This window comes from Micropterus salmoides, unplaced genomic scaffold (genome assembly GCF_014851395.1).
Source record: "Micropterus salmoides isolate LMB-PRFRI ecotype aquatic unplaced genomic scaffold, ASM1485139v1 Ms_hic_scaffold_4, whole genome shotgun sequence".
Taxonomy (NCBI): Eukaryota; Metazoa; Chordata; class Actinopteri; order Centrarchiformes; family Centrarchidae; genus Micropterus; species Micropterus salmoides.
In genome coordinates this window covers 3,472,710-3,499,156 of record NW_024043372.1, presented here as the reverse complement: position 1 = coordinate 3,499,156, position 26,447 = coordinate 3,472,710, and the positions used below count along the sequence as shown (strand labels likewise).

General features: G+C 41.6%; 2 protein-coding genes across 3 annotated transcripts in view; both read right to left on the bottom strand.

Annotated features, from left to right (window-relative positions):
- Positions 1 to 10,510, bottom strand: part of si:dkey-49n23.1 (semaphorin-3D) — a 112,795-nt gene extending 102,285 nt beyond the window's left edge. The window contains exon 1 of the mRNA XM_038697693.1: positions 10,329 to 10,510. The gene's annotated coding sequence lies outside the window, so the exon portion shown is untranslated. The remainder of the gene's footprint in view (positions 1 to 10,328) is intronic.
- Positions 10,511 to 13,511: 3,001 nt separating this feature from the next.
- On the bottom strand, positions 13,512 to 25,731 carry ssuh2.1 (ssu-2 homolog, tandem duplicate 1). 2 transcript variants are annotated; one of them, XM_038697695.1, is made up of 12 exons: positions 25,614 to 25,731; positions 19,798 to 19,893; positions 19,619 to 19,703; positions 19,389 to 19,518; positions 18,644 to 18,704; positions 18,054 to 18,178; positions 17,826 to 17,888; positions 17,415 to 17,494; positions 16,780 to 16,872; positions 16,543 to 16,648; positions 15,892 to 15,999; positions 13,512 to 15,194 (listed from the first exon to the last, which is right to left on the bottom strand). In XM_038697695.1, the coding sequence occupies exons 1-12, from the start codon at positions 25,636 to 25,638 to the stop codon at positions 15,060 to 15,062; spliced, it is 1,107 nt and encodes a 368-aa protein (XP_038553623.1). In that variant the 5' UTR covers positions 25,639 to 25,731; the 3' UTR covers positions 13,512 to 15,059. The 2 variants fall into 2 exon arrangements, with proteins under 2 accessions (XP_038553623.1, XP_038553624.1); XM_038697696.1 differs by lacking the exons at positions 19,798 to 19,893; positions 25,614 to 25,731 and having other exon boundaries at positions 18,054 to 18,173; positions 19,619 to 19,701.
- Between the last annotated feature and the right edge of the window lie 716 nt (positions 25,732 to 26,447).

Sequence of the window (26,447 nt, the reverse complement as noted above, 5' to 3'; positions counted from 1 at the left end):
TTTGGCAGTACATCCAACTGGCTTCACAACCGCAGACCAAGTGTAGCCACACCAGCCCAGGACCTCCACATCCAACATCTTCACCTCCAAGATCGTCTGAGACCAGCCACCCGGACAGCTGCTGCAACAATCGGTTTGCATAACCAAAGAATTTCTGCACAAACTGTCAGGAACCGTCTTAGGGAAGCTCATCTGCATGCTTGTCGTCCTCATCGGGGTCTCGACCTGACTGCAACTTCACATTGAAGAGAAGTGGACCAACATTCCACATGTCTCAATCAACAACTTGATCGACTATATGCAAAGGAGATGTGTTGCACTGCGTGAGGGAAATGGTGGTCACACCAGAAACTGACCCCCTGGACCGACCCAAGACAGTGAAACTGCACATTTCCGAGTGGCCTTTTATTGTGGCCAGCCTAAGGCACACCTGTGCAATACCCATGCTGTCTGATCAGCATCTTGATATGTCACACCTGTGAGGTGGATGGATTATCTCAGCGAAGTAGAAGTGCTCACAAACAGATTTTGACAGATTTGTGAACAGTATTTGAGAGAAATAGGCCTTTTGTGTACATAGAGAAAGTCTTAGAGAACACATATATGGCAGGAAGCTAAAGGATCATAACTCTTCTTATGCACCCGGATTTCATGAAATGTTAATAAAAACATCTGATCATGTCACACAAACAGGTGTTGTGCAGGTACTACAGGATAAGGCTGGCATTATTAAAACTGGAATTTGTGTTTGTATGTAAGAGAAAATTCAAAATACAAGGAAACTGGTGAATGCGGCAAGTTCTCCTAAATCACTCGTACAAGCCACTTAACAAATCCGTTCTGTCCCATTGCTCTGCCTCGTCTCTGGCACTCAGCCCAAGCCCATGGGGTCCTGCTGACGAAATAAATCAATGTCAAAATGAGTCAAATAAACATAACATAATTTAAACAGCTGGACACTGTAGATTTGAATAAACATTACTCAACTGCATTTGTTGGGGACTATTTTCAGCAGCAGATGAATCCACATGTGGTTCTCTGAGTATTTGGTGCAGCAGGACGGTGTGTGTGGGGCTGAGTCAGAATAAACTGCAGTAAGTGTGTTCATGGTGGTGAATGAACGGGTCATCCAGTGCAGCAGTGAGGCTCACTGAGGTGTTTTTACAGTTTGGAGCTCTGTGGCTCAGAGGAAGAAGATATATGAAGCTGTGATACACACACAGGACTTGTTAGGAGATACATTCGCTGCTGGTTAGGGGCTTTCGATTTGACGACAAGGAACAGTATTATCATTAAGTTAGGGTTTAAGGAGTAGTTTGACATTTTGGTCAATGCGCTTTGTTCCATATACGGGTTTTTGTGGATACGGTAGGTGTCATCTTTCTGCTTTGCTTCAAAAACAGGAAGTGGGAACCTTTACTCAGGTGACAGGTGTTGCTATAGATTTTTTGACTGCTTTGCATATGAACTGAATTTACAAAACACAATCACTCAAGATTTTTAATATTTCTTTTTTATTGTTACTTTTATTGTTTTAACACACACATTTACTGTTTTATTTACTTTGTTTTTATTTTTTATATTTGTTATTTCTTTTTATTATTACTTTTATTTTTTTAAACACAAAAATGCACACTTTTACTGTTTTATTTACTTTATTTTAAATATTTTTATTTACTTTTTATTATTATTTTTATTTTTTAAACACAAAACCGCACACTTTTACCGTTTTATTTACTTTATTTTTAATATTTTTATTTACTTTTTTTTTTTAACACAAAAAGGCACACTTTTACGGTTTTATTTACTTTATTTAATGAACTGCATGAAATGAATTGTTCTTTTGTTTCTTATTTGTAGCTTTGGCAATATTGTTGTTTTGACATTTATGCCAATAAAGCTGAATTGAATTGATATCAGTCTGCTCATCTAACTATGCCAGAAAGCGAGCAAAGGAAAAATCCCCAGAAAGCAAGTCATTTAACTGTAAAATTATCTTTTTTCACATTTATATTTGACATAATCAACTTCATTGTGTTTCTCCCTCTTTCTCTGCCACTGACATGTCACCGAAGAAGAAGCCAGTAAATGCAAGTTAAGTACAAAAGCAAACAACACACACAAAAGCAACATTTTACACATCTTCAAGAAATGCTCTCTCTCTCTCTCTCGTGTCTTTTTCCTTCACGTCCCTTTCTATTTCTTTCACACACTCAGGAAACAGCAGAGGAGGAAGGAACGACAACAAAACACACACAGAGCATCCTAACGACCATTAACCACAATAGGGCCATTCTCCGCCTGTGAATGCACATCGCCTGGAGGACGCGCACACAGAGTATAACACAGTTACTTCCACGGCACAGACTGTCCCATAACAGACACTGAAAGAGCTCAGAAATGATCACACACACACACACACACACACACACACCCCTTCTCGTTAGGAGGCTGAGAACTTTCCCAACCCTCAGGAAGTGTGTCAATCACTGAATCACAGTAGAGACTCACACATTTGCAAACTTTTTGCCTGTATTGACGCGCCCACCCTGGCCTGTGGGAGAGTGCTGACAGTAAGTGTAGTGAGTGTTGAGGTGGGCTGACAGAACAACAAACATTTTTTTCCCCATGAACTAATAAATTAACTCTCTCGTTCTCACTCGTTATGTCCCTCTTTGTGTGTCTCTTCCTTTGGGGTGTCTGTCCTTTGTGGTAAAAAAAACACTGGTGCACTTAAAGGTGGGGAATTTCTCAGCTTTGCAAAAAAACAAAAAAGGTTTGCGTGTGAAAGTGTGCGTTTGTGTCCAGCTCTCTAAACACAGGAGGGTCCCATAGCCGGATAGCTGTGGGTTGAAGGAAGAAGAAGAAGAATGAATTTATTTAGTCATACAAGACCCTTCACGGAGGATGAAGAGGATGTTATTCTGGGCTCTTCATCAATGTGGTGTGTCTGTGTGTTTAGCTGTGGTTGCAGGGCATGTCACATTTTAAATCACGGCTCTGAATATTTTATCTTGTGATGTTAACCCAGGGATGATGAAACTCTAAGAAACCTGCCATCATTCATTCAGCGACCACAAGGTAAAGGGTGGGGAAGTCTCCGCCGATTCTGACGACTGCTGGGTGGTTTGGTGGAAATCATTTGTAATTGAAGAGTTTGTTTATGAGTAGGAAAAAAAAAAAAAATCAGGGAGTGGAGGACGGAGGAACTGCTTCCCCTCCCTCATCAGCTACTTCTGTGCCGTCCCTGAGCAACGAACTAAACCTTAAACTTCCCCAGAGGAGCTTCAAAAAACTGCAGGCTGCTCGCAGAAATAACTGCGGAGAGCAGAGTGAATGTCACGCAGAGGGTTGGTAATTCATTTTACCAGGATACATACACATACTGTTAGCTGAGTTGTAAAACATTTGCTTTAAAAACACATTTTTGGCGAAAACCTCTATGTGTGTGTGTGTGTGTGAGAACATTACTTCTGCCAGCAGAAAGACTCGTTTCTCAACTCGTGTGAAAAGGATTCTGAAGTACACAGAGGAAGTTTAATTGTATTGTCACGGTCTGAATCTTAACCTTGACTGTGGCGGGTGAACACAGCAGGTCCATGTCATGCTACTGTTCAAACCAGGTATGTCTTCTCCCTCTTCTCTCAGGCGGAGCTCGATGAGGCAATCATAAAGCTTTGCAGCGGTAAAGACAACAAGAATGGATGAGATTCATCTTGAGATGCTATAGAGGGTGGATATTATTGGGCTGTCACGGTTGACGTGTCTTTTCAATGTTGTTTGGAGGTCGAGGGGGGTAGCGCCTGTGGACCTGTAGATGCTGCGTTGATTTCCTGGAGACCGGAGGGTCTGGGTACCACACAGCTCAGGAAAGTTTTAGGCTTAGGCCGACGGTCGAACCCCAGATAAGGGAAGAGTAATGCGGATTCTGTCTTCGTCATGGAACAGTAAACCAGCGCTTCATGGGTCAAGGGCAGTTCACCCATCCAGAATCAATATGCTTGTGTGGACTTAAAGAAGGGTTATGATTGTGTCACTCGGGGTTTTGTGCAAACTTCTGTGGCAATATGGAGGGCAACAGCTTGAAAACAGACCTCTGGGGGGGGGGGGGGTTTACAATCACGATGCCTGCTAAACGTCATGATGTCTGTCAGCCATTGCCCAACCCTAGTTTGCACCTCCCGGGATTAAGCAGTACAGCTCTCAGGGTACCCAGTGAGGGTAAGATGATTTAGATGACATGAACATGGGACACCCAATGGTATAATTTAAGATGCAAGATGAAACATATTCTGCTCCATTATATTAAGAAGAAAGTGATCCAGAACAAAGTCATCCATGGTTGAAGCCAATATTTGACAATTTTTTTTTAAATATCTATGACATAAAAAGAGAAGCACATAAGAAGCTGCTGGGGTTTCTGTGCATGACGCCTTTAATAGCAAAGATTACGAACCAATCAAGGCACCTTTAGGAATAATTCTAGCTCTTGCTTTGGGAATAATCATAACGGAAAGTCCTTGTTTCTCAAACTATGACTAAAATGTACAACCTGTCCTTACAGCGGAACACATGATTTCATGGGGATTTTATAAACCTGATGGGAAGTTTGGGTTTCTGTGAAATCCTGATTTCTTTCATTGTGACAGGGTGACTTTAGGTTGGTGTGTGTGCAGCTGGATTGGGGTGTAACCGGGCGTCATATTGTTTTAGCATCAATCTTGTTCCCAACTGACAGATATACTGTACATATAGAAATTACACATATACACAACAGGCAGTTATAAAGATACCCATGTTGTTTTGGACATAAATCTCAGATGACCAATTACTGTAATAATGAAATTTAGTTGCAGCATTTTATTTTTTTTTAATTTCACCTGCCTCCCAACCTCAAAATGTCCTCTGTTTACCTTTTGCCTTAATTATGTTCATTTACTCAGCACTAATGTCATCAGTACTGTTTTCATTGACCAGTTAATGTCAGTGCTTTCACTTTTCCCGATCGACGTTGGTGCAGTGAATGAAAGATTTCACATCAAAAAGTAGTCCAGTCTTCATGTTAGTGGAAAGCTTCAAAGGATAATCTAAAACTCCAACTCTGACTCATCTTTCCACCATCGTCTTCCTGCAACAACTCGCCTCTAATGACATTTCAGAGTGAGAACTGCCCTCCAGCGACACTTCCCTATCTATACTTCACACTATAAGAAGTCACGGGCAGATACTCGTAAGGATCCTTCCATGACGCTGTCAAGACACCTCGTAGAAAAGTCTGAGCCTGTCGATGGCAACAAGAAGCACTTTTTATGGACGTCATTTTGAGAAACAGGTATTTCTGTCAAAAGCACAAACTTCAAGCAGCAAGGTGAGTTTAACATGACGGTTGACATTTACTATGTGAGCTGGGTCGCATGGGGATTTGTTTACCAGCCTTTATTTGTTCATGCTGGACACGCCACCTGCTATTTTATACTATTATTATATATTAATATATAAAAATTAATTGTAGTTCAAGTCAAACGAAGTAGACTGTTACAGTGTTTGAGCATTTTTCTTCTGAATATTTTAAATGTTTTCTCTTAGGCATAACATACAGGATACATTTAAATATACACAGATACATCATCATCTTTTATATTTTAGGAAATGTTTGCTTGTCATCATTGAGTAACCCAATGAAAGCCCTGTACATAACAGTGTACTACGTATGATCTATTCTACAAGGTCATAAAAACCTCCTTTACTGCATCTCTAAGTTAGCCAAAGAACCTGTGAAGGAATTTCCATCGACGTTTATCACTCCTCCGTGACGTTTTCCATCTAGTGTCCCTACACTAATGTAAACTTCCCACCGAGGGAAGTGACTTTGTGAAATGGGCCACGTCCCCAATACTGACTCGCTGCACGTTGTCAGCTCCCTCCATTAAAAGTGATGTAAAGTCTCACTCCGCCTCTGTCCCAAAGAGCTCAAAGAGCCAGACTCCTGCAGTCGCCTGGCCCAGAAGTCTTAACTCACGGTAACGGCCCACATGAGTCCTTTATTGTGCAGCAGGGACACGTGCATGTGATGATATGTTTATGAACAGAGAGGGTTAAAGGTCAAATAAAAGCTTCACTGAGATTTGTATTTTGTTATCACAGAACTGTAGTTACAAATTAGAAAGACTGCCTGGGGCCAATCAAAGCACACATGAGCAAGTGAGACACACACCGACGTACTGAAACAACTGGTCAATCAATCACTTTAGAGCTGGAAGAGTCGGTCAATTAATCAATTAGTCAATTGACAGAAAATTTATTAGAAACAATTAATTGTTTCAGTTTTTTTAATGCAAAGAATGTCCTAAATCTGCTGTTTACAGTTAGATTTACAGTAACTGTTCATAGAGAAAACGAACGAGAAAATAATCAGCAGATTCATCAATAGTGAAAACTGTTAGTTTGAGCCGTAAATCAGTTAGTTGATGAACAGGAAATGATCTGTCAACTTGACTCCCCTCTCAGATTCATCATTTAGGGAAGGTTTAAGGAAAAACGCAAAATAATCTTCCACCTAAAATCGACAGCTTTGCTTCTTTTCTGTTTTATGTCATTTTATCAAGTCAAATACTTTGAATTTTGAGGTGTTGGTCAAACAAAAAACAAAAAAAAGTTAAAGATGTCACCTTGAAATTCTGGTAAATGGCGACAGGAATTTCTAACTGTTTTTTAGGGATGCCCCGATCCGATCTCAAAAATGTGAATCTGGGCCGACCAAGGCGTTTTTTGTTTTGGCGTCCTGTGTTGTAGGGTAGCTGTCACACAAGTGTTGGAGAGCAGAGTTTGTGGCAGGACCCGGCAATAATGTCTGCAGTGTGGAAATATTTTAGACTGAAAAATGAAAGCAGTCCGAGATACAACAGAACACTTGAGCTCGCTCAGGTAACTCAGGCAAACGCAGCACCGAAGCAACACACGCATGGAGGATACTTTTTAAAAAGACAGAAATTTCCTCGAGACATTGACAATACTTTAATGTACTGGAAGTGTACGCTGTATTATCTAGAAAAATACACGTATCAGATTGGGACTCGGAAATGACTCGGGTTGGGATCAGGGGCACAAAAAACAGGCACAAACCTATACTTGTTTCAGGATGCATATGATACTCAGAGAGAATAGAGAGAAAAATGCCCCAAACTTGGAGACAAGAACCTGACAGAGCAGAACCAGATTTACTGCTTCCCAGATCAAATCTTGATCTGAACACTTTGTGCCTCGGGGACCGTGAAACAGCCTCTCACTGTCCGGCTGTCGGAGCAGCAACGCAGATCGAGAGGCCATGTGGAACCGAATGGAAAACAGACCTGCATTTTAAACAGACGCACAACCTGTACGAAATCAGCCTCATATCCATGGAAAATGAGAAGCACATTTCAGAGGCGCATTTGGGAAGTTGTACGACGATCAAAGAGAGAAAGAATGCCAGCGTCTGAGCTGACTGCAGGAAACATATTGTAGAAAACAATACAGGCTTGTGGCTAGAGGTTAGAGAAACCTTCCTGTGACTGACAGATCACAGGATCAGCACACATATCTATCAGCCAACACGTGTCCAGAGCGTAGGGCTGCAGGAGGAAGTACTTAGATCTTTCACTTTGGTCAGAGTACAAAAGCATTAGCATCAAAATATACTAAAAGTATAAAATAGAATATCTGATTCATGTTTAATCAGAAAGCACCTTGAAAATACAAAAAGGTGCCTCAGAGGGTCAGAGAGAGAAAAGACAGACAGCCAATAAAAGATTTCTTTAATTTTTTAGCCACAATGCTATTAGCATTCAGCAAAAGCCAACAGGTTGCAGCTCAGCCAAGTCTGACGGCGTGAAGCTGAGCCCGAGTCCGAAAGGGCCTCCGTACAGAGGACAAAGCTTCTGATTTATAACATGATGGTTTCTGTGGAGTGTGTTGCACCTGTACGTCTTGTTGGAAAAGTGATTCCTGATTAAACTGTCAGAAAACCCACCAACTTTAGACACCTGGAAAAGCTGGGACTTCTCAGCCATGACGTGTACTGATAAGGATCGAGGCCGCTGTGGCGTGTGACATGGTAATCTGGTGGTGATGTGAGCCCGAGCTTCCAACAATAATAAAGTCTCACTGCTACAAGACCAGAAGACAAACACTCATTATTCCTGTCAGATTCCACCGATGACCATGATCGGTTTGGATTAAAGAATGAGTCCAAAACCTTTCAATCGTTAAGCTGAAAAGAAACGGCTGCAGCATAACAAATGTAAAATGCTTGTGTTCTTACAGTCTGCTATAATGAACCCCGATGAGGTTTTGTTTTCTAATTCCCACACGAGGTTGAGGCCTCCACTCAACTTTGTCTGCAGATGTATAGTTAAGATTTCACGACTGCTCAGTTTACAAAAACCCAATCAAAAGAGAAAGCGATGCAACTCTTAAGTGCTGCAGCTTTGACCGTCGCTTCTCTTTGGCCGGCGGCCATCAGATAAGAGTTTTTTATCTGGAGTCTTTGTTGATTCTAGGCCTGTGGTGCGATGCTCGATTCAGCTTTTAAAAACATGAGCAAAAAGCCTGCTGCATGCTCAGAGATCTGTATCTGCCCCTCCTTTCTGACAGCCTCATTCTTCATTCTCAGTCAGTCAAGTGCCGACTTCCACTGGGCTCCTCACCTTGTGTTGACGTTTCCATCATTTTTACACTCTTCACTCAGCAGCCGGCCAGATAAAGCCGGTGTAACACCCCTCTCCACTGGGTGACCCCTGACTGAGAGGGAGTCAAGTAGCTTAAACAGGCTCTACTCAGCTCTCAGAAGGTGCTGAGACGGTACATCAGCTTTAATGGGCTCTATCACACTTCATTTATTTACTTTTTCTGACAAAGACGAGATAAAGCAGCTTAATTATTACTTTTTAAGCAATAAGATAAATAATCGTTAGTTGCAGCAACTACTCCTTAGATGTTTTTTCACTTCTTCTAAGAAAATAAAACTAAATAAAGTTGTAAGAGCCAAAATATGCCTGATCAGGTTTGTGGATAGTTTATCAGGTCTCACGGTTAGTGCTCCATTCAATAAATAGGAATCACGTGTTTCTGTCCAGGCCTCAGGTACACGTTGTCTCTGACCCGTCTCTCCTCTTCTGTCTGTCTCTTGGACCACTGAGGCAGTGTGTTGCTGCAGTTAGTTACTCGTTCTGGATTTAAGCAGCATAGCATTGAAATACAGTACTCGAGTAAATGTACATATGCAAACACAAAGACACACAACCCAGAGGTGGCTGTGTGTCAGGGTCACTCCATCATCATCACTACAACAGCAGCTCTGCTGTTTAGGATACACAGTGACACAATGCAGCCAGGAAAACAACAATCTCAACACACACACACACACACACACACACACGTATACTGGGCAGGAAACAGCAGTCCCAGTCACAGATTGTACAGCAGAGGGGGTGTTGAACTCCATAACAGGAAAGGCCGGGGACAATTGGGGGAGGTTTACTCACAGCAGAGACACGGTTCAGACAGATCAGTCCTCCACCGATCTGTTCCTAAACTAGTTCCTCTGGACGCTTACAGTACAAACACTCAGTTATCATAGACGGTTTATTTCACCGGCTCAAAAAGCACATGAAGCCTTGGATGTTTTGTACAAACAGCCCCCATATACCAGGAACACTCTCCTTATGGCGAAAATATAACAGTAATGTGGGGAAAGTAGTCGTTCTTGCAGCTTAAACTTTACAATATTTAGTGCTGCATCACCTCAAACACCCCTGGAAACATCTCACTGACCCCCAAAACTTCTAAAAGGACGCCTGGATTGTCCTCAGTGGGTGAACACTTGCAACAAACTCCTGATGACCACTAACCTCTACTGGAAACTCCTGATGACCACTCTAACCTCTACAAGATGCTTTCAAGCTAAAAAAAAAATAAAAATCTAGGAACCAAAATATCCTACAAGAACCCCTGGAACCTCCTCACTGTCCACACAATCTGTTTCAAGGACCCCTGGAAACTTCCCCTCGGTACACTTGACTCCAGGGTGAAATATGAAACAAGTTTTGAAAAATGAAAAGTGATGATGCTCAAATTGGTCATCATACTGTAGCTTCAAACTGACTGAAGAGCTCAGTTTTGTGAAGATGAAACATCAGGAGAAAGATAGTCCACAACACTCCAGACTCCAATCCTTTAAATAAACTTGCTTTTCCAACTAGAGCCACTTTCATTCCCTCGCTGTTTCCTCCCGAGGGTGCAGCAAGTGTCGCATCCAGACACATTTCAGAATAAAACTTGTGGAAACTCACCGAGCAGGACTTGGTGTCGGGATGCGGATCTCTGGACTCTGATATTCCACCTCAGCTGGACGTGACGCGGCGTCTACAGGTCAGTTCAGTGTCGGGTCACCTGAAGGCTCCACGCGTTATAAACAAACTGAACACATGTGTGCTGAGCCGCTCCTTCACCCTCAGTCTCACCGGCCCTCCGCTGCCTGCTGCTGCCTTCACGTACTGCTCGGAAGATCCGACTTCGAAGTTCTGTCTGTAGGACGGTTTCAGCCCACGTTTCAAATCGGACTACATTTGCCAAATTAAACCCTTTTAGGTTATCAGACAATGGGCACAATAGCAGCATGAATTAAGATTTTTTTTTTTTTTATTATAGATAGGCCTGGGCTGCCTACTTACACTGCAGCAAAGTGATTTCTGTAAAATTGTAGCCTATAAAACAGAATAATAGCCTATAACAAAACTGTCTAGGACAATATGAATACAATTTTATTAAATTAAAATGAAATAAACTTTCAGTTAAGATTCAACAAAAGCAGTTTCAATAGGCTAATATGAAAACATTGTCCATAATAAACAATTTCACTGGAACAAAATAAATGGAGATTTTTGTCAGTGTGAGACACAGACTGTAGGTTTGTCAGATGGATGAACATCAGTGTGAAGCCGTCAGATGCTTTACTTACATAAAAGTGAAAGATTCTGCACAACAAACGTCATGCATTCAAAATTTTAAAGTACACAAGCTTGAGTATAAAAAACACAAATACTCATTAAGAATAATGCATGTGACTTGTTGATATCATTTTAATGTATCTCGTCCAGATACCAAACTGCTTTGCCACAACACATTTTTTTTTTAAAGTATCTAGTAATGTATTGCAGTGGAAGTATACATCTGCACAATACTCAAATACTCATGTACAGTTGAGTATATGTAGTAGTTTTTTTCTCAAACAGAAGGTCAAACTTTGTAAAGAAAGTGTGTTTGCGCTTGAAATCCAAGACTGTCATGGTTTGATGATAAAAAACTAGGCTGGGCAAGTTACTGAAACATGTCCCCGTTTCTCCCCTGATTTGTATTCGTATCAGTCTGTGTTCACTGAATTATCTGAGAATTGTTTGGTAGTTTTTTTGTGACTTACTTTTTTGTTTTTCTACATGAACGCCTCAAGACAAGTAAGTAGACACTGGTTTCTGTAGCGGTTTCTCGTGGTGGAGTTTTCATGTTTAATAAAACCTCAGGGCTTCTTTCAAGGAACATTTCTGTTCAAGAGGTTAAGGATGGATTTTTGGCTCTTGTTCGAGTTGCTGTGTTTCCCACAGCACATGGTGTCAGCAAACATGCCTTCAGACATCCTGCAAGCCTTTACTTTATAACCCAGAGCTCCATCTTGTGGGGACATTTGTTAACACAGGACCGAAGTGAGGCAGGCTTTCACAATGCCCTAAAATGTAGGCAGAGAGACTGCGGTCACTTCATTTGGTGGCTAAAGAGGCCTTACAATATACACTCACCTAAAGGACTATTAGGAACACCTAATTTCTCATTAATGCAATTATCTAATCAACCAATCACATGGCAGTTGCTTCAATGCATTTAGGGGTGTGGTCCTGGTCAAGACAATCTCCTGAACTCCAAACTGGGATTTTCACGCACAACCATTTCTAGGGTTTACAAAGAATGGTGTGAAAAGGGAAAAACATCCAGTATGCGGCAGTCCTGTGGGCGAAAATGCCTCGTTGATGCTAGAGGTCAGAGGAGAATGGGCCGACTGATTCAAGCTGATAGAAGAGCAACTTTGACTGAAATAACCACTCGTTACAACCGAGGTATGCAGCAAAGCATTTGTGAAGCCACAACACGCACAACCTTGAGGCGGATGGGCTACAACAGCAGAAGACCCCACCGGGTACCACTCATCTCCACTACAAATAGGAAAAAGAGGCTACAATTTGCAAGAGCTCACCAAAATTGGACAGTTGAAGACTGGAAAAATGTTGCCTGGCCTGATGAGTCTCGATTTCTGTTGAGACATTCAGATGGTAGAGTCAGAATTTGGCGTAAACAGAATGAGAACATGGATCCATCGTGCCTTGTTACCACTGTGCAGGCTGCTGGTGGTGGTGTAATGGTGTGGGGGATGTTTTCTTGGCACACTTTAGGCCCCTTAGTGCCAATTGGGCATCGTTTAAATGCCACGGCCTACCTGAGCATTGTTTCTGACCACGTCCATCCCTTTATGGCCACCATGTACCCATCCTCTGATGGCTACTTCCAGCAGGATAATGCACCATGTCACAAAGCTCCAATCATTTCAAATTGGTTTCTTGAACATGACAATGAGTTCACTGTACTAAAATGGCCCCCACAGTCACCAGATCAACCCAATAGAGCATCTTTGGGATGTGGTGGAACGGGAGCTTCGTGCCCTGGATGTGCATCCCACAAATCTCCATCAACTGCAAGATGCTATCCATCAATATGGGCCAACATTTCTAAAGAATGCTTTCAGCACCTTGTCGAATCAATGCCACGTAGAATTAAGGCAGTTCTGAAGGCGAAAGGGGGTCAAACACAGTATTAGTATGGTGTTCCTAATAATCCTTTAAGTGAGTGTATTTTACCAAGCAGTCTTACACGTTGCCAGCAATCTAAAAATATAAAGATACTGATGGCATGACATGATATATTTTTAATATGTAATATTAGTAGATTGTATGGATGGTTCCCAATCTAGGAGTCGGGCCCCTCCAAAGGGTCACCACATGAATATCAGGGGTTGTTGAGGAAATATGGATACAGATACTTGGAAAAACATTTTGTGCATTAGCTCAAAACTTTAAATACAGACAAGCTCATTTTCTTGCCTGTTTAACATCCTGAGCTGTTTCTTTAAATGTGAAATAAGATTAAACAAAAGCAAAAATATCTAATAAATGTCTAAAGACAGACAAGTGAGGTTGCTCCCTCCGAGGTGTGGTTAGTGTGGAATATTGCATATTCCTGTATCCCTCTAATCAATGTCACAGAGCTTTGACTTAACTGTGAAAAACTCAAATATTAAGAGACCATTTATAGATTCAATCCATGATCAGGAGTCAAGTTATGGAGGATTTACAAGGAGAAGGAATGGAAGTTGCTTTTTAAACACTGATTATTTTCCCAGGTGTTTTAGAAGAAAGCTTTTTGAAATGTTATTACAGGTGATGATAACATGAAAGACCTTTATTTGTAACATGTTTACTGAATACATTCCACAGGTTTAATGATGCTATATAATAACAGGCAATAAACAGATGTAACTGGATTACATGACACACTCAACAGAAAGTGTGCAGAGGTTTGTAAAAAAAGAAAAAAAAAAAGGCTCTTTAAAAGTGGAAGTTTGGTTAGTTACCTAGTTTTTGTTTTGTTTTTTTACATATAAAATATTCAACATGGTAAAATCCTTAAACAAACAGCTGAAAACATAAGAGGTCAGACAAAATGAATGAATATTTGCTGCACATGTAAACTGAAATAGCAGCTGCTGGATGGATCGTTGTACATATTAAATGGAATGCATAGAAACCTGAGCTGAAAGGAATAAAAACATTTCACTCAAACATACAAAAACATTTTTCATAAACAGGCTGGAAAGATGAGCCCAGCATCAAATTCTTCTGAACAAACTGTGAATTTATCAGTTCTACAGATGATTACTGTGACAGAAAGCTCATCTTTATCTTTAGAAACATGTTGGCACACAACATTACTTTGTGAGCACAGAAAAAAAGTTCCAGTCTGAACAAACTGACTGACCAACATGTAGCCAGATGTAACACTAGTCCACGGTTGATATTTGATATTTTCAGCTCTCTAAATATCACTACTATAGAGATTTAGTGAATACATGTCGGTGCATTAAATGGTTGTTTCAGCTCTGTGCTCTTTGTGCCACCTATATGAGCCGTATAAACATGTTAACAATACAGTCGCAGGATAAAGTGTCCAACACTTTGGAATTACCTGGAATCTTAGGTCTTCTGAAAGCTCTTTTCTTCGAGGCATAGTTCACATCAGGCAATGCTTCATGAGAATAGCAGGGCAGCTCTAACCAACACCTCCAATCTTGTGTCAGTTATTGGCTCCTGACTCCATTTAGCTTTAGGAGAAGTCATTACTTTCCCCAGTAACTAGTAGTGTAACAGATTACTTTTCTAAAACAGTAATATTATTACAGTTACTAATCCAAGTAACGCTGCGTTACTGAACGCGCCATACTTTACGTGCTCAGCTGCAGCGGACTTTGTTGTTCATGTCCGCTGATAGCCAAAAGCTAAAGGAAGAATGGAGACCGAGAGGCTCTAAGTAGCTGCTGCCATTATTGTGTCACAGTATAAGATGCAAACAACATTGTTGTTTGTTGTAAACTGTTGTAAAAGCTTTCAACCGCAAACAATTCTACATCTGAAACTCCGAGACTGCCTTGTTGGCTGCTGAAGGGGGGTGGTAGTGAAATATTTCCCATGGGGATAATTATCAACGCTGACCGCCACATATTGATTTCCTATTGTTTTTACTAGGCGTATTTAAAATCATATTTGAGGAGCATATATTTGTGCAGCACCCCCCCTCTGTGTTTGTCTATTTTTGTGACTCAGATGAAGATCAGATCACATTTTATGACCAATTTATGCAGTAAAGTCCACGTAATTGCAAAGGGTTCACAGACGTTTTCCTGCGACTGTATGTCTAAGTGTTAATTATAAAATAGTACACGCAGAGGGATATTTGGCAGTAAAGACTTTGTTCTCCATTCCATAGACGAAGAAGCTGTAGTCTTTTCCACTGTAAGTGTAATAAGCGTGAGTCAGGGGCACCAGCTCGATGGTCTGACGCTACAGGGAGATAAAAAGGCAGTCGTGGCATTAGTAACACTCAAACACCGCTCTCATATAAATGTCCTGCTTTCTAATCTGCCTTTTAAAGTTGTATTATTTAGCGCTCACAATGTATGTTTGGGGTACTGCTGAGACGTCTTTTTCACAGCTTAATTCAATGTATATGATAATGTTTCTGTGGGAAGTCTGAGAAAAGGGGCCCCTGGATGAATACATGTCAAAAGGCTCACACCCCTGCTACATAAGAACAAGACATCCAGACTGAAAGAGACACAAAACGACTACAAATGAATTTGTTTCACGCTTCTTTGTGGTGTGTTTCAGTGACATGTTGCAGGTTAATAAACCCAGAATAATCCATCCAGGCAGGACTACGATGAGGCTTCTTCACTGAACTTCTCTTTAAACTGTAATTAATGCACTTTCTTCAACACAATAGAGGGACTCTGGCTTTCAATGAGGAGAGTATAAATCCACACCTCTACTTTACACAAGTGATTGCTTCTTGAATGAAGCTGTAGGTGGCGAAATGGGTTCAATTCCCACTGTGACTTCCACCAAAGTGTCCCTGAGCAAAGCACTTAACCCCTGGTTGCTCCAGAGGCGTGCGATCTCTGACTTATATAGTCGCTTTGGATAAAAGCGTCAGCTAAAAATGCTTAATTATTTTAATTACAATTTATGGCCGTTGTACCTGTTGCAGGATGCGGCTGGTGGATCCGAAGCGATTCAGGTGTTCGTTTATCATTTTTGTAGAAACATCACAGATCTCCTCATCGGGGAAACCCTGGATAGGGTATACCTGGCAGGAGATAGAGGGGGAAAGAGTCTAGAGCCATGCTATGCACCTATTTCAGGCTGTACTTCGGCACTGGGAGGCTTTGAGCTAAATGCTAACATCAGCATGCCAATATGCACACAACAACAATGCTACCATGTTGATGTTTAGCATGTAAAGTGATAGGTAGGTTCTGTAGCTTTATCACTACTAAAGAGCCCTTTCACATTATTATATTGTTTTCACATTGTTATTATAAAAGCATAAATTATAGCTGCTTTAACATTAGCATTAACATTATAATGATGGATCAAGGCCCCTGTGGGCATATACAGCTTTGGCTGGCAGGGCAAGTAAACTAAATAAATCAATAAAGAAAACACAGTAGGTTTGTCTGTAGTTGTTTATCTGTCCTGTCTTTTCAGAAAGAACAGGCGTTAAGATGCTGACAGGACAGCTGGTCCTGATGACGGAGATTGGAGTGCGTGTTGGATGGATTCTCCCTCAGCGTCTGATGTGAATTCATAATTAAAATAAAATTATTTCATAAAAGGTTTTTTTATTTACCAGAACATTCTCGTCGACGAAGAAAGGATCTCCTGTCACCTTCTCAAACTTCTTGTCAGGGAAGTCAGGCTGGCGGTCTGGGATGAAATCAGCTATGTCGTTCTTCCTACACACACACATTCAGAAGAATGAGTGTGAGTGAGTGTGAGTGTGAGTGTGAGTGTGTGTGTGTGTGTGTGTGTGTGTGTGTGTGAGTGAGTGTGAGTGTGAGTGTGAGTGTGTGTGGCTTTGACATACCATGTGACAGTGAGCTGGATGAAATGCAGCAGGTTTTGGCTGCCGTGACAAACAGAGCAGGTCCTGTAACCTTGGCCGTGACAGGAAAAACACCTGCAGGAGGGAGGCAGAGATATTTTTCTGCAGCCTGTTTGCACATCAATGTCATAAGAATTGTCAATTTTTGCAAAATAAAAGGAAGAAACAAGCAGAGCTGTCATGGCCAAGACACTGAAATGTTGCGGAGGAAAGTACTGCAAGAACAGAGTGCATGCAGAGCACGAGGGGGTCCCTGCCTGATGTTTGAGGAGCATGAAAATGATAGGAATCATATGGCCTGAGCGACGTGTTTGACAGCTCCACTCTTCACCATCCTAATCATCAAAACACCACATGAGGGACTATATGTTTTAGAAGAATGGTGTCCATCCCCCCCAGTAGAGCCGCAAAGACTTGGGGTGCTTTCCATTTGGCTAACATTCTCCTCTCTCACCTCCTACAGCCTCATCCCAAGAAGTACAAAGTATCTTCTGGACCACTTGTGATTCCCAGGCCGCCTTTTGTACCCGCTGCAACTACAGCTTGAAAAACGCATCTGCAAGACGGAAAAGGAAATTCGGACAGAGAGGCAAAAGAGAAAGCAAGCAGTCTCCCACCTTTTGCGACCTCGCCCATGACAGGAGGTGCAACGCTTGTTCCTGGAACGGCCGTGACCGTGGCAGAACGTACAACGCTTCTGCAAAACAAGATGAGGGTCTGAGTTCGTGTCCACCAGGAAACTGCCTTAACAGAGGCGGCATCGTTGCCATATTAATGTTTGCTGAAGCTACAGTAAGTGTCTGGTTTTCCTGTTACCTCCTGTTGGGAGGATCATGCCTGCAAAATATTTTGTCTTTTAAATCAAATCTGGTAAATCTGGTCCGCTAAGCACATGTAAAATACCACAAAAACACAAATTTAGGACAGATAGTTTTACTGTAGAACCATATGCATTTCTGAAAGCATTGACAAGGAGGTGTAGTAAGTTACTATGTAGTAAATCCTTACGAATATACAAGCCCTCTCACCTGGCCTCTACCCTGGCAGTTCATACAGCGAGTCCTTCCATAGCCGTTGCACTTGTGACACGGCTAAAACACACACACACACACACACACACACACACACACACACAAATGCACGTTACTTTAATACAAAGAACACAAACAAGAACACAAACAAGTTGGCAACAACACTATCAAATCAGGAAAACAGAGAAAGCTCTACTGTCTAAAACAATAAAAGAGGAGCTGTACCTTCACCAATGATGAGTGCGGCACACGGACCTTCTCCACCACGTCGGTGTATCTCAGAGGCACAGACACAGGAATGTCCCACGGCGGAGGACTCATCCCATACTGAGGCCCGTCGACCACCTGTCCTGATAAACAAGACAATATAATTAATTTTTTGCCATAGCGACATCTCTTTAGAGAAGGCAATGCTGGTTGGTCGGTCCACAGTTTTGGTGCAGACATTCATGGTTCCCGACATTATGTCTCCATCTTCATCTACCACCACCCTCAGGTCATATTTTTAAGCTGTCCAATACTTTGTTTATGTGTGTGCTGTTAGTGGTTAGCTCACTTTTGTCATGGTGACACATGTTTGGCAACAAGAGTTGCCTTGTCTTCTGCTCCTCGGATATTTTTGAAGAGCTCTTTGAAATCTGAGATTACGGAGTTGAGCTTGTTAAATTAGATGATCTTTCTGATGTGGTCCATCCCTCCGTGTTAATCATATTTTAGTTATGTCTCATGATAAGAGAATTCTTTGTAGCCTGTTTACTTTACTTTGTAACGAGCAAATGTCATCAATAATGTGTTAGCTCGGAGTAAAGTTTTACCATTGTAGGGTTCAAACTGCCAGGCACTGGTTCTGGTCTCGGTGTAGGTCTCCAGTCGATACTGCAGAAAGAAAGCAATCAGAAAACTGGATCGACGCGAGCACTTGAGAATCATGTTGCCCCACGATCGGGCCAATGGATTCCCAGGAGCATTTAACGCGCCTTGAAAATCATTTTAATGTTCATCAATCCATTTGTGCCAGACAAGGGCGTCACATTGCGTTGAAAGGTGGTGGGGATATCAGGGCTTAGCTTAGGGTCGTGATGACACACTTAGCTCATGAGATGTGACGATGCACAATATTGGAGTCATGGGAACAAAATGAAAAGATATATATATCAAATATGAGCGGGCGGTCTAGGGGTCCTCCCCCAGCACTTTTTAAGAAATAAAGACTTAATTTCCTGCATTCTGGAGACATTTTCTGCACCAATTTCTGGTGGAAATGTCTTTATTCATATGAAGAGAAACAAAAAATAAGGGTGGCAGGTGACAATTCAAAATATAATGCAATTTTCTTTTTAGCTTAAGTTACATTTTTGTTCAATGCACATTTGTTTCTTCTACATCATCGCATTGCATGTTTTCTTATTGTGCAAATAAACCTTTCTCAAGGTTTGTTAGTTAACATTTCTTGTTACAAGCTACTTTTCAGAACATTTTTAACAAATGCTTTCAAAAAGTGGTGGGGACATGTCCCCAGCGTTCCCAGCCTCCCCTACGGTGCCAGAGATATGCTCCTACCCTGTACACAGTGATGGGTTTGAGTTCTTTGAAGGTGAGGTTCCTGGCAGGTTTTGAGCTGTACCTCCATTTTGATTCGACAAACTTGAGCAGGGCGTCTCTGGCAACATCCTCAGAGACTGTGGGGACCCTGGAGGAGCGAACACACACACATACGTACATCTTTCATCATGCCTTCATATTTTTGTCCGGAGACATTTTCAATTTAGAATTACTGATGTGTGTGTTACCTAACATTGGGCACCAAAGTGTTCCTGTTGAGTTCAGGTTGGGGGTTGTAGGCAGGGGGAGGTGGACACAAAGGGTTTTCATCCTCTGGACATACACAGTAACACAAACACAAAAACACAGCAGGTGAAGGTTGGGGAAAGTTAAAACGAAAGAGAACAGAAGAGAACAAAAGACTCACCTCCTCCTTTGTGGCCCTGGTATCCATGAATGTCATCCAGCCAGCCAGGAGGGGGCGCTGAAGGTCCCTCCTCTGGTATGTTTGGATCAAACACGCCTGAAAAGATGAGGCAAACACATCAAGTACTGACATTTCTGACCCGCTGCAGTTTTCTATTCTTTCCTTCACCAGGTGCGTTTAAATCCATCTGTTTTTTAAATCAATACATGAAACTATCAGAAATGTCACATTTCCACATGGTTTTCCATCGTTTGAGCTTTGATTGGAGCTCTTTTCTGGTTGTGTCTTCTTCTGCGATGGTTTAACAGCAAAGACTAGAGAATTAGAGCCACCAGCTGTTTATCTATTATTCACATAACAGCAGTGGATGGAAACACGAATTAATTCACCTTTTCTTTTGAAAATTTTATAGACATTCAGGGTGCAACAATTTACTCACATTTTGCCACCATTTTCTGAGATGAGAAACAAATAAAGCCTGATCTTATCTTATCTTATCTGGAAGCACAAAATATACTCCATATTTTTTTATATATTTATATTTTTAAGTATAATGTTAAACACCATGAAGGAGTGACAATTTGTGTGTGCGTGTATGGCCCTATATGCTCACAGTGCAGTGGATAAGACACATGCCTTTGGTGTAAGAGACCCGGGTTCAATTCCCCACTGTGACACCTGCACTAATGTGTCCCTGAGCAAGACACTTAACTCCTAGTTGCTCCAGAGGCGTCTGACCTCTGAAGCAGCTTTGGATAAAAGCATCAGCTAAATTATAAAAGTAATGGAACAGCAATCAGGTAAACTTGTGTTTGATGTCAGTAGAAAATAGTAACGTTAGGATGATCTGGCTAATCTGTCTGTCTTACTAATGCTGACAAAAATGAGCGCGAAATACATCCATATCTTACGTTTAGCCAACGGCAACAACTTCTGTGGGGACCACAGACAATTTATGGGGTCTTCGTCTTCTATAGAGGTCAACCTATTTTTAGGCCGACAGATGGAGCAAACTGTTTGAGGGAGGGAGGACTGTAGGTGTGACTGTGTGGCCATGGCAATTGGTTTACGTGGCTCAAGTGTCAGGTCGGAGGCCCCCTTTGCTTAGGGCCCTTAGGGAGTTGCATGCCGATTTAAGTGGTGCTCCTAAATTGTGGAGTAGTAGGAAATGTTAGTCTGGAACAGGTGAAGTGCAGTTAAAATGCGGTTAAAAAGAAGCTTGCGTGATTCAGTCCTCTCTCCTCCTTTCTCTCCAACGTCCTTCCCCTCAGGCTGACCTCAGAGCTTCTTTCTGTATCTGTCTCTTCAACGTTCAACGCTCAAACAGAGCCGTTTAAAATCTTTACTAAGAGCTTTGTTTTCCTTACGTCCTTAAATATGTCTGGATGTCATACAAGGTCATGTGCGAACAATGGAAAACAACTTTCTCCACTGCATCATGCCCAGGAGGGGTGGACAGTGTTTCTGTCAGTGTGACAGTAGGAAGGGAAGATGCATTCTTTAGAAGAGGCTGGCAGGAAACTGGTTGTAGCCCGAAGTAACAGACGAGGCGCTTTGAACACAACAGGACAAACTTCCTTTCCTACGGGCTTGCGAAGTATCAGCAGATGTCAGTATAGTGATTTACACACTACAGGCCACTCTCAGTCATTACTCCAGCGCGAAGTGTGATATACGTGATGATCTTTTGGTACACCAGTAGAGTATAGCCTCCGGATCAGGCGGGTAGATTAACCTATAACAAGATAATCATGGCCAATCACAGTGGCTACTTTCATCCCCTTTAAACTCACGGCGCTCCCAGTCATCCTGTGGAGCCTTTTCCTCAGGGGACACTTATTGTTGTCTGTAAAAGGCGGAGCTTCAAATATGAATATGCATGAATATGAATGACTCTGTCAAGGTGATTCACATTTCTTGACATGGTGAAAATCCTGCTGTCGCCATGTTTTTTATCACACTGATCCACACGATCACCATGTGCAGTTAAATACCTGCATACTGCCACAACTCAAATGAATATGGAATTAAAAATGTAGTCTTTTGCATTGTTGTATTAATTTATTTCTAAATTTTTTTTTACTTTTAAAATCAGTTAGATTTATAGTTTAGTTTTTTAGAAATTAAATTATCACATTTTATTTATGCACGCTCCCGAGCATCTGAACCATAAACACAGCAACAACACCGCAGCTGACAACATGGAGTCTGCTTGAGTCACGGAGAGACCTCTGCTTTGTTTTGGAACCGACACAGAGTTGGCTCTTATCTTATTAGAGAGAACAGTACTGCAAAGCATGTGAAACATACTGTGATTCTGTGCAGCCTTTACTAACAACTAAAAACCTGAGGAGTCATCGGTCAGATGGAAACCAAGCTTTATGTGGAATTTAAGCCGTTCATTCACAAACACCTCAAACTTTTTTGGTGATCACAATTGCACGATATCATTCTTTTCATCTTAATATATCATGCAAATGCCACAAAACAATGAACACAACAGCATTGCATCAGTCTTAATGTTGCAACATGTCTGGACTGAAGAAAAAACAATGATAAAGACAAAACCACATTGACTGTGCATATAATGTACATAATTTTGAGCAACGAACACACTAGACACGGTGACTTCCGTTCTTGGTTTAAAACAAAAAACAAATTGGTTTCTTCATCCTTGAATTCAAAAAGGAATAATGATAAAATGCCAAAAAAAACAAAACGGTTATTTTGTTTTGAAACAAATAACTGTGGAGCGATTTCTTTCTACTAGCCTACAGTGATACAAGGCAGGGGCAGCCAGCTACTTTAGCACAGATCTGCCACAGTTTGCTTCGTAATGTTTTGATTTATTGTAATTTTACTGATAATCAGATACACAGCTTCTTCACCGTCTCTGTAACTTACGTAACACACATAATATACAATGCAACACACGTTGCAGTGGGAGTTTACCTGCATCTCCAACATGTTCTGGAAAGCCGTCGGATTTTGCCCACTCAAAAGTTTGAGCACACATAAAAGCACAAACCTGGTTGCAATCTAAAAAAAAAACGCATCGCTAGTGACAATTAACTGCATCCAGCCCCTTTCAGAGTTTTTGTTTAATGTCCTTTGGTTGTTGCGGGTGTGTCTGAAAGTTCGTATCAGTAACTCTGCTCTGGCAATATGTTGCAGTTTAGGCAAGGTCTCTTAAAAAAAAAAGGTTTTAAATCTGAAGAAGAATGAATAATTGAATGCAAAATAAAAGTGGACCAAAATATGAATAAAGCAGTTTGTGTGATTTTTTTAGAGAGGTTAACATGAGTGTCTCTTTTACTGAACAAAGTGACCCAAAACATTATGGAACAAGAGTGCGCTGAGTACTCGACCAGCTCTCTGATTATTCAAGGTTTTAAAACGTACTGGACTGGCATCGGCGTACACTCTAGCCCACCTCTCCTCCCACTGGGGCGCACGGCGAGTCACCAAGAAACCAAACTGGCCCAGTGGAGGAAATAACCTCAATGCTTAACAGGAAAAATCCAGTTTGGGACAACATTTAAATAGAGCCCTCTGTCTCAACATCTAGCAATCAAACAGGAGTTTGTATGGCAGATAAATCACAGAAGTTTTCATCTTATCTACACTCTGACAGGGCCACAGTAGACCACACCCCTCCCATTGTCCATGCAGGTTAAACTGAATCTATGATGCAGTGACTTCGATGTTTGCCTTCACTTTATAACATATTACTGCTGCATACTGGTTAAATAAAAGTGCATATGTACTTAGTATGTTTTTCCAACATACCTGCCCTGCAGGTAGAGTTCAGGTTGGTCAGGTGAAAGGTAAAGTCAGCATATTCAGTAAAACAGAGGATCTTATAAACACATGGTCGGACCGCTCCAGCATTGTAAATTCATACAGTGTTGTGCAAACAGCCACAACTGTTAATGTGTAACTAACTGAATAAACAAATACTAAATACTATTTTTGAAACTAAAACATGTTTCTAGTGAGCATAATAAGCGTCAAAATGTCTAAAAGACATCAGCAGGACCTGCCAAAAATTTACAGAGGTTTGTATGAGAAGCTAAATGGAGATATAGTTAAATAACTTAACTCCTACAGCAACAGTCATCTGAAATCCCTCCATGCATCTTGTGACTAATGACCATAACAAGAGGGATACGTGCAGCATTGTGTTTACTTGTTATGGTATTTCACTGCTGCGTGATGTAACATTAAACTTAGGCCACCTTTGACTTCCCTAACTGCAGCTGGGCAGCGACATCAGCAGAATAAATCTCACGAAACACCAAAGAATATAATCTTTTTACACAACAATGTAATATTACATAAATATACACAATAGTGCCTTGATTGAGGCACTTCCGAGGCACCGTGCAGCTATTTAATGTGTGCGTCATGCCCAACACAAACACTTTCTAAACACGGCTACTCCTCAGAGTGTTTTTCATTAGCCGTGTGTTTTCATCAAGCTCACGCTGCCCAGAAGATAAAAATACAACACAGTCAGCGTGTTTATATCACGCAGGACACAATAACTCTGGCCGAGGGTTAAAAATACCAGCGAGAAGGTGTTTCCCCAGAAAGATCTGGGTTGAGATGGACGGGTGTGAGAACGGCATGAGGGAAGGAGGGAGACTCTTTACGAGAAAGAAAAATGAACAGAGGCAGGGGAGGGAAGGGAGAAGGAATGTGAGTGGAAAAAGGGGGGAGGACAAAGCCGAACTGATGAGTTTTTGACTGGACAATACGTCCAAAATGCTCCTGCAGGACTCCTGGTGCCCTTTTCTTGCTTTGTAAACACTGAACACAAGGATCTGCTTCTATATCAATAGTACAACTATTAGTCTATGGACAGAAAACTAACCAGCAACTGATTATCAATTAATTGTATGTCAATGAAATGTATTTAAAATACGTATTTAATTACTTATAGGAGGTATTATGTCATCTGTATTTTGCTGGGCAGAAAAGAAAGATGAAGATGTAGTTTGTAACAAAATACTTTATGGGCTTTATGGTTGTTCAGACCAGAAACGACCAGTCAGCCGCTGTTTGGTCCTACTAGATTCCGGAATTCACACCAACCCAAACGAACACCACCAAGGGGCATGGAGATCAGTCCAACTCCTCTCTAGTCCGAGCTGAAGAGGTGGTCCCTGCTGCTGCCAAGTGAACTCTGGAGCGGATTAGTTTTGGTTCGACCCAAACCTGGACTCAAGACGAAGTGAGATTCCTCCTGAATATTTGGGCCGAACTGAACGCTTCCCTTAATTACTAGAGAGGGTGCATAAGAATACAGGTATTATAAAATAACCCGCGATTTAAAGAGAATTGCTTGCAGCCATCTGTTGAGCAGTGTCGTGAAAAGTTTAATATAACTGCATCAACAGTACATCAAAGTACTGCAGGTAGTTTGGATGAGTTTGTTTATTTACATGCCTAATGAATGACCTGACTGAATAACGTTATTTCCACCACATGGCTTTTGTTTACAATTTTAGTTTTGGCCTAAAGTTGTGAATGCAAATCGGAGCAGATGAAAAATATAAACAAACGCGTCGTGCTCGCATTGGTCCGATAAAGGAACCCGGAACTTTAGGTGTGAACCCGCCATTTAAACCACAATCTAAAGTCCATTCACTGTTACTACAGGTGAGTATTCATGACTGAAACTACAAACTTCAGCCTGAGGGGCCGTGTTATAAACTTAACAGCACTTTAAATCAGTTAAACCAGGACAAACAATGTTAATGTTCCCGCCCGGGTTAACTCTGCCCCCGCACAGTTTATAAAAACACACTCACCGAGATCTTCGTCTTTATCGTCCATTTCTCAGCTGCTTTTAGTCGTTTGACTTTAATGAAGTCCCGTTAACGTGACGCTGCCCTGCAGCGCTTCAGCAACGTTCACGGGGAGTTTCCCGTTATGCTTTTCAAAATAAAAGCCCAAAGAACATTGACACAAGTTTTGCTCGCTGTGATCATTCCTCCTGCTCACACTGGACATGAAAATCTCTCTTCACAATGCAGCGCCAATGTTGAGGAGGACAAAATCCACAGTCTTTGTTCGGTGTAAAAATATATTAAGTTCCAAGTATATGACCAACATATCTCTAAAAATATAAAATCCTTTGTTGCTACTGTGCTCCACATAACAATGCAAAAATTCAATTTTATAAAAAAAAATAATTTAAAAATCCCCCTCTCAGCCCTTGCGGGGTGGTATGTGTCATCTTCAAAGCTCAGGTCCTCTACCAGAGGCCTGGGAGTTTGAGGGTTCTTAGCTGGTTCTAGGACTGCACTCTTCTGGACAGAGACCTCTGATGTTTTACCTGGAATCTGCTGTAGCCACTCTCACAGTTTAGGGGGTCACAGCCCCCGGTGCTCCGATAACCACTGGCACCACTGTTGCTCTTTCTTTCCACATCTTTTCTAGCTCCTCTTTCAGCCCCTTGGTATTTCTCAAGCTTCTCATGTTCCTTCTTCTTGATGTTGCTGTCTCTTGGGATCGCCACATCTGTCACTGCAGCCTTCTTCTGCTGATTGTCGATCAACACGATGTCTGGTTGGTTAGCCATCACCAGTTTGACAGTCTGGATTCTGAAGTCCCACAGGATCTTAGCTCGGTCATTCTCAACT

Coding starts and splice junctions, on each gene's coding strand:
- ssuh2.1 (XM_038697695.1), bottom strand. CDS start 25,638: ATGGACGATAAAGACGAAGATCTCG. Junction 18,179..18,643: donor GCAGTTTGAACCCTACAATG/GTAAAACTTTAC, acceptor CTTGTTTATCAG/GACAGGTGGTCGACGGGCCT. Junction 17,495..17,825: donor ACTGCCAGGGTAGAGGCCAG/GTGAGAGGGCTT, acceptor CTTGTTTTGCAG/AAGCGTTGTACGTTCTGCCA.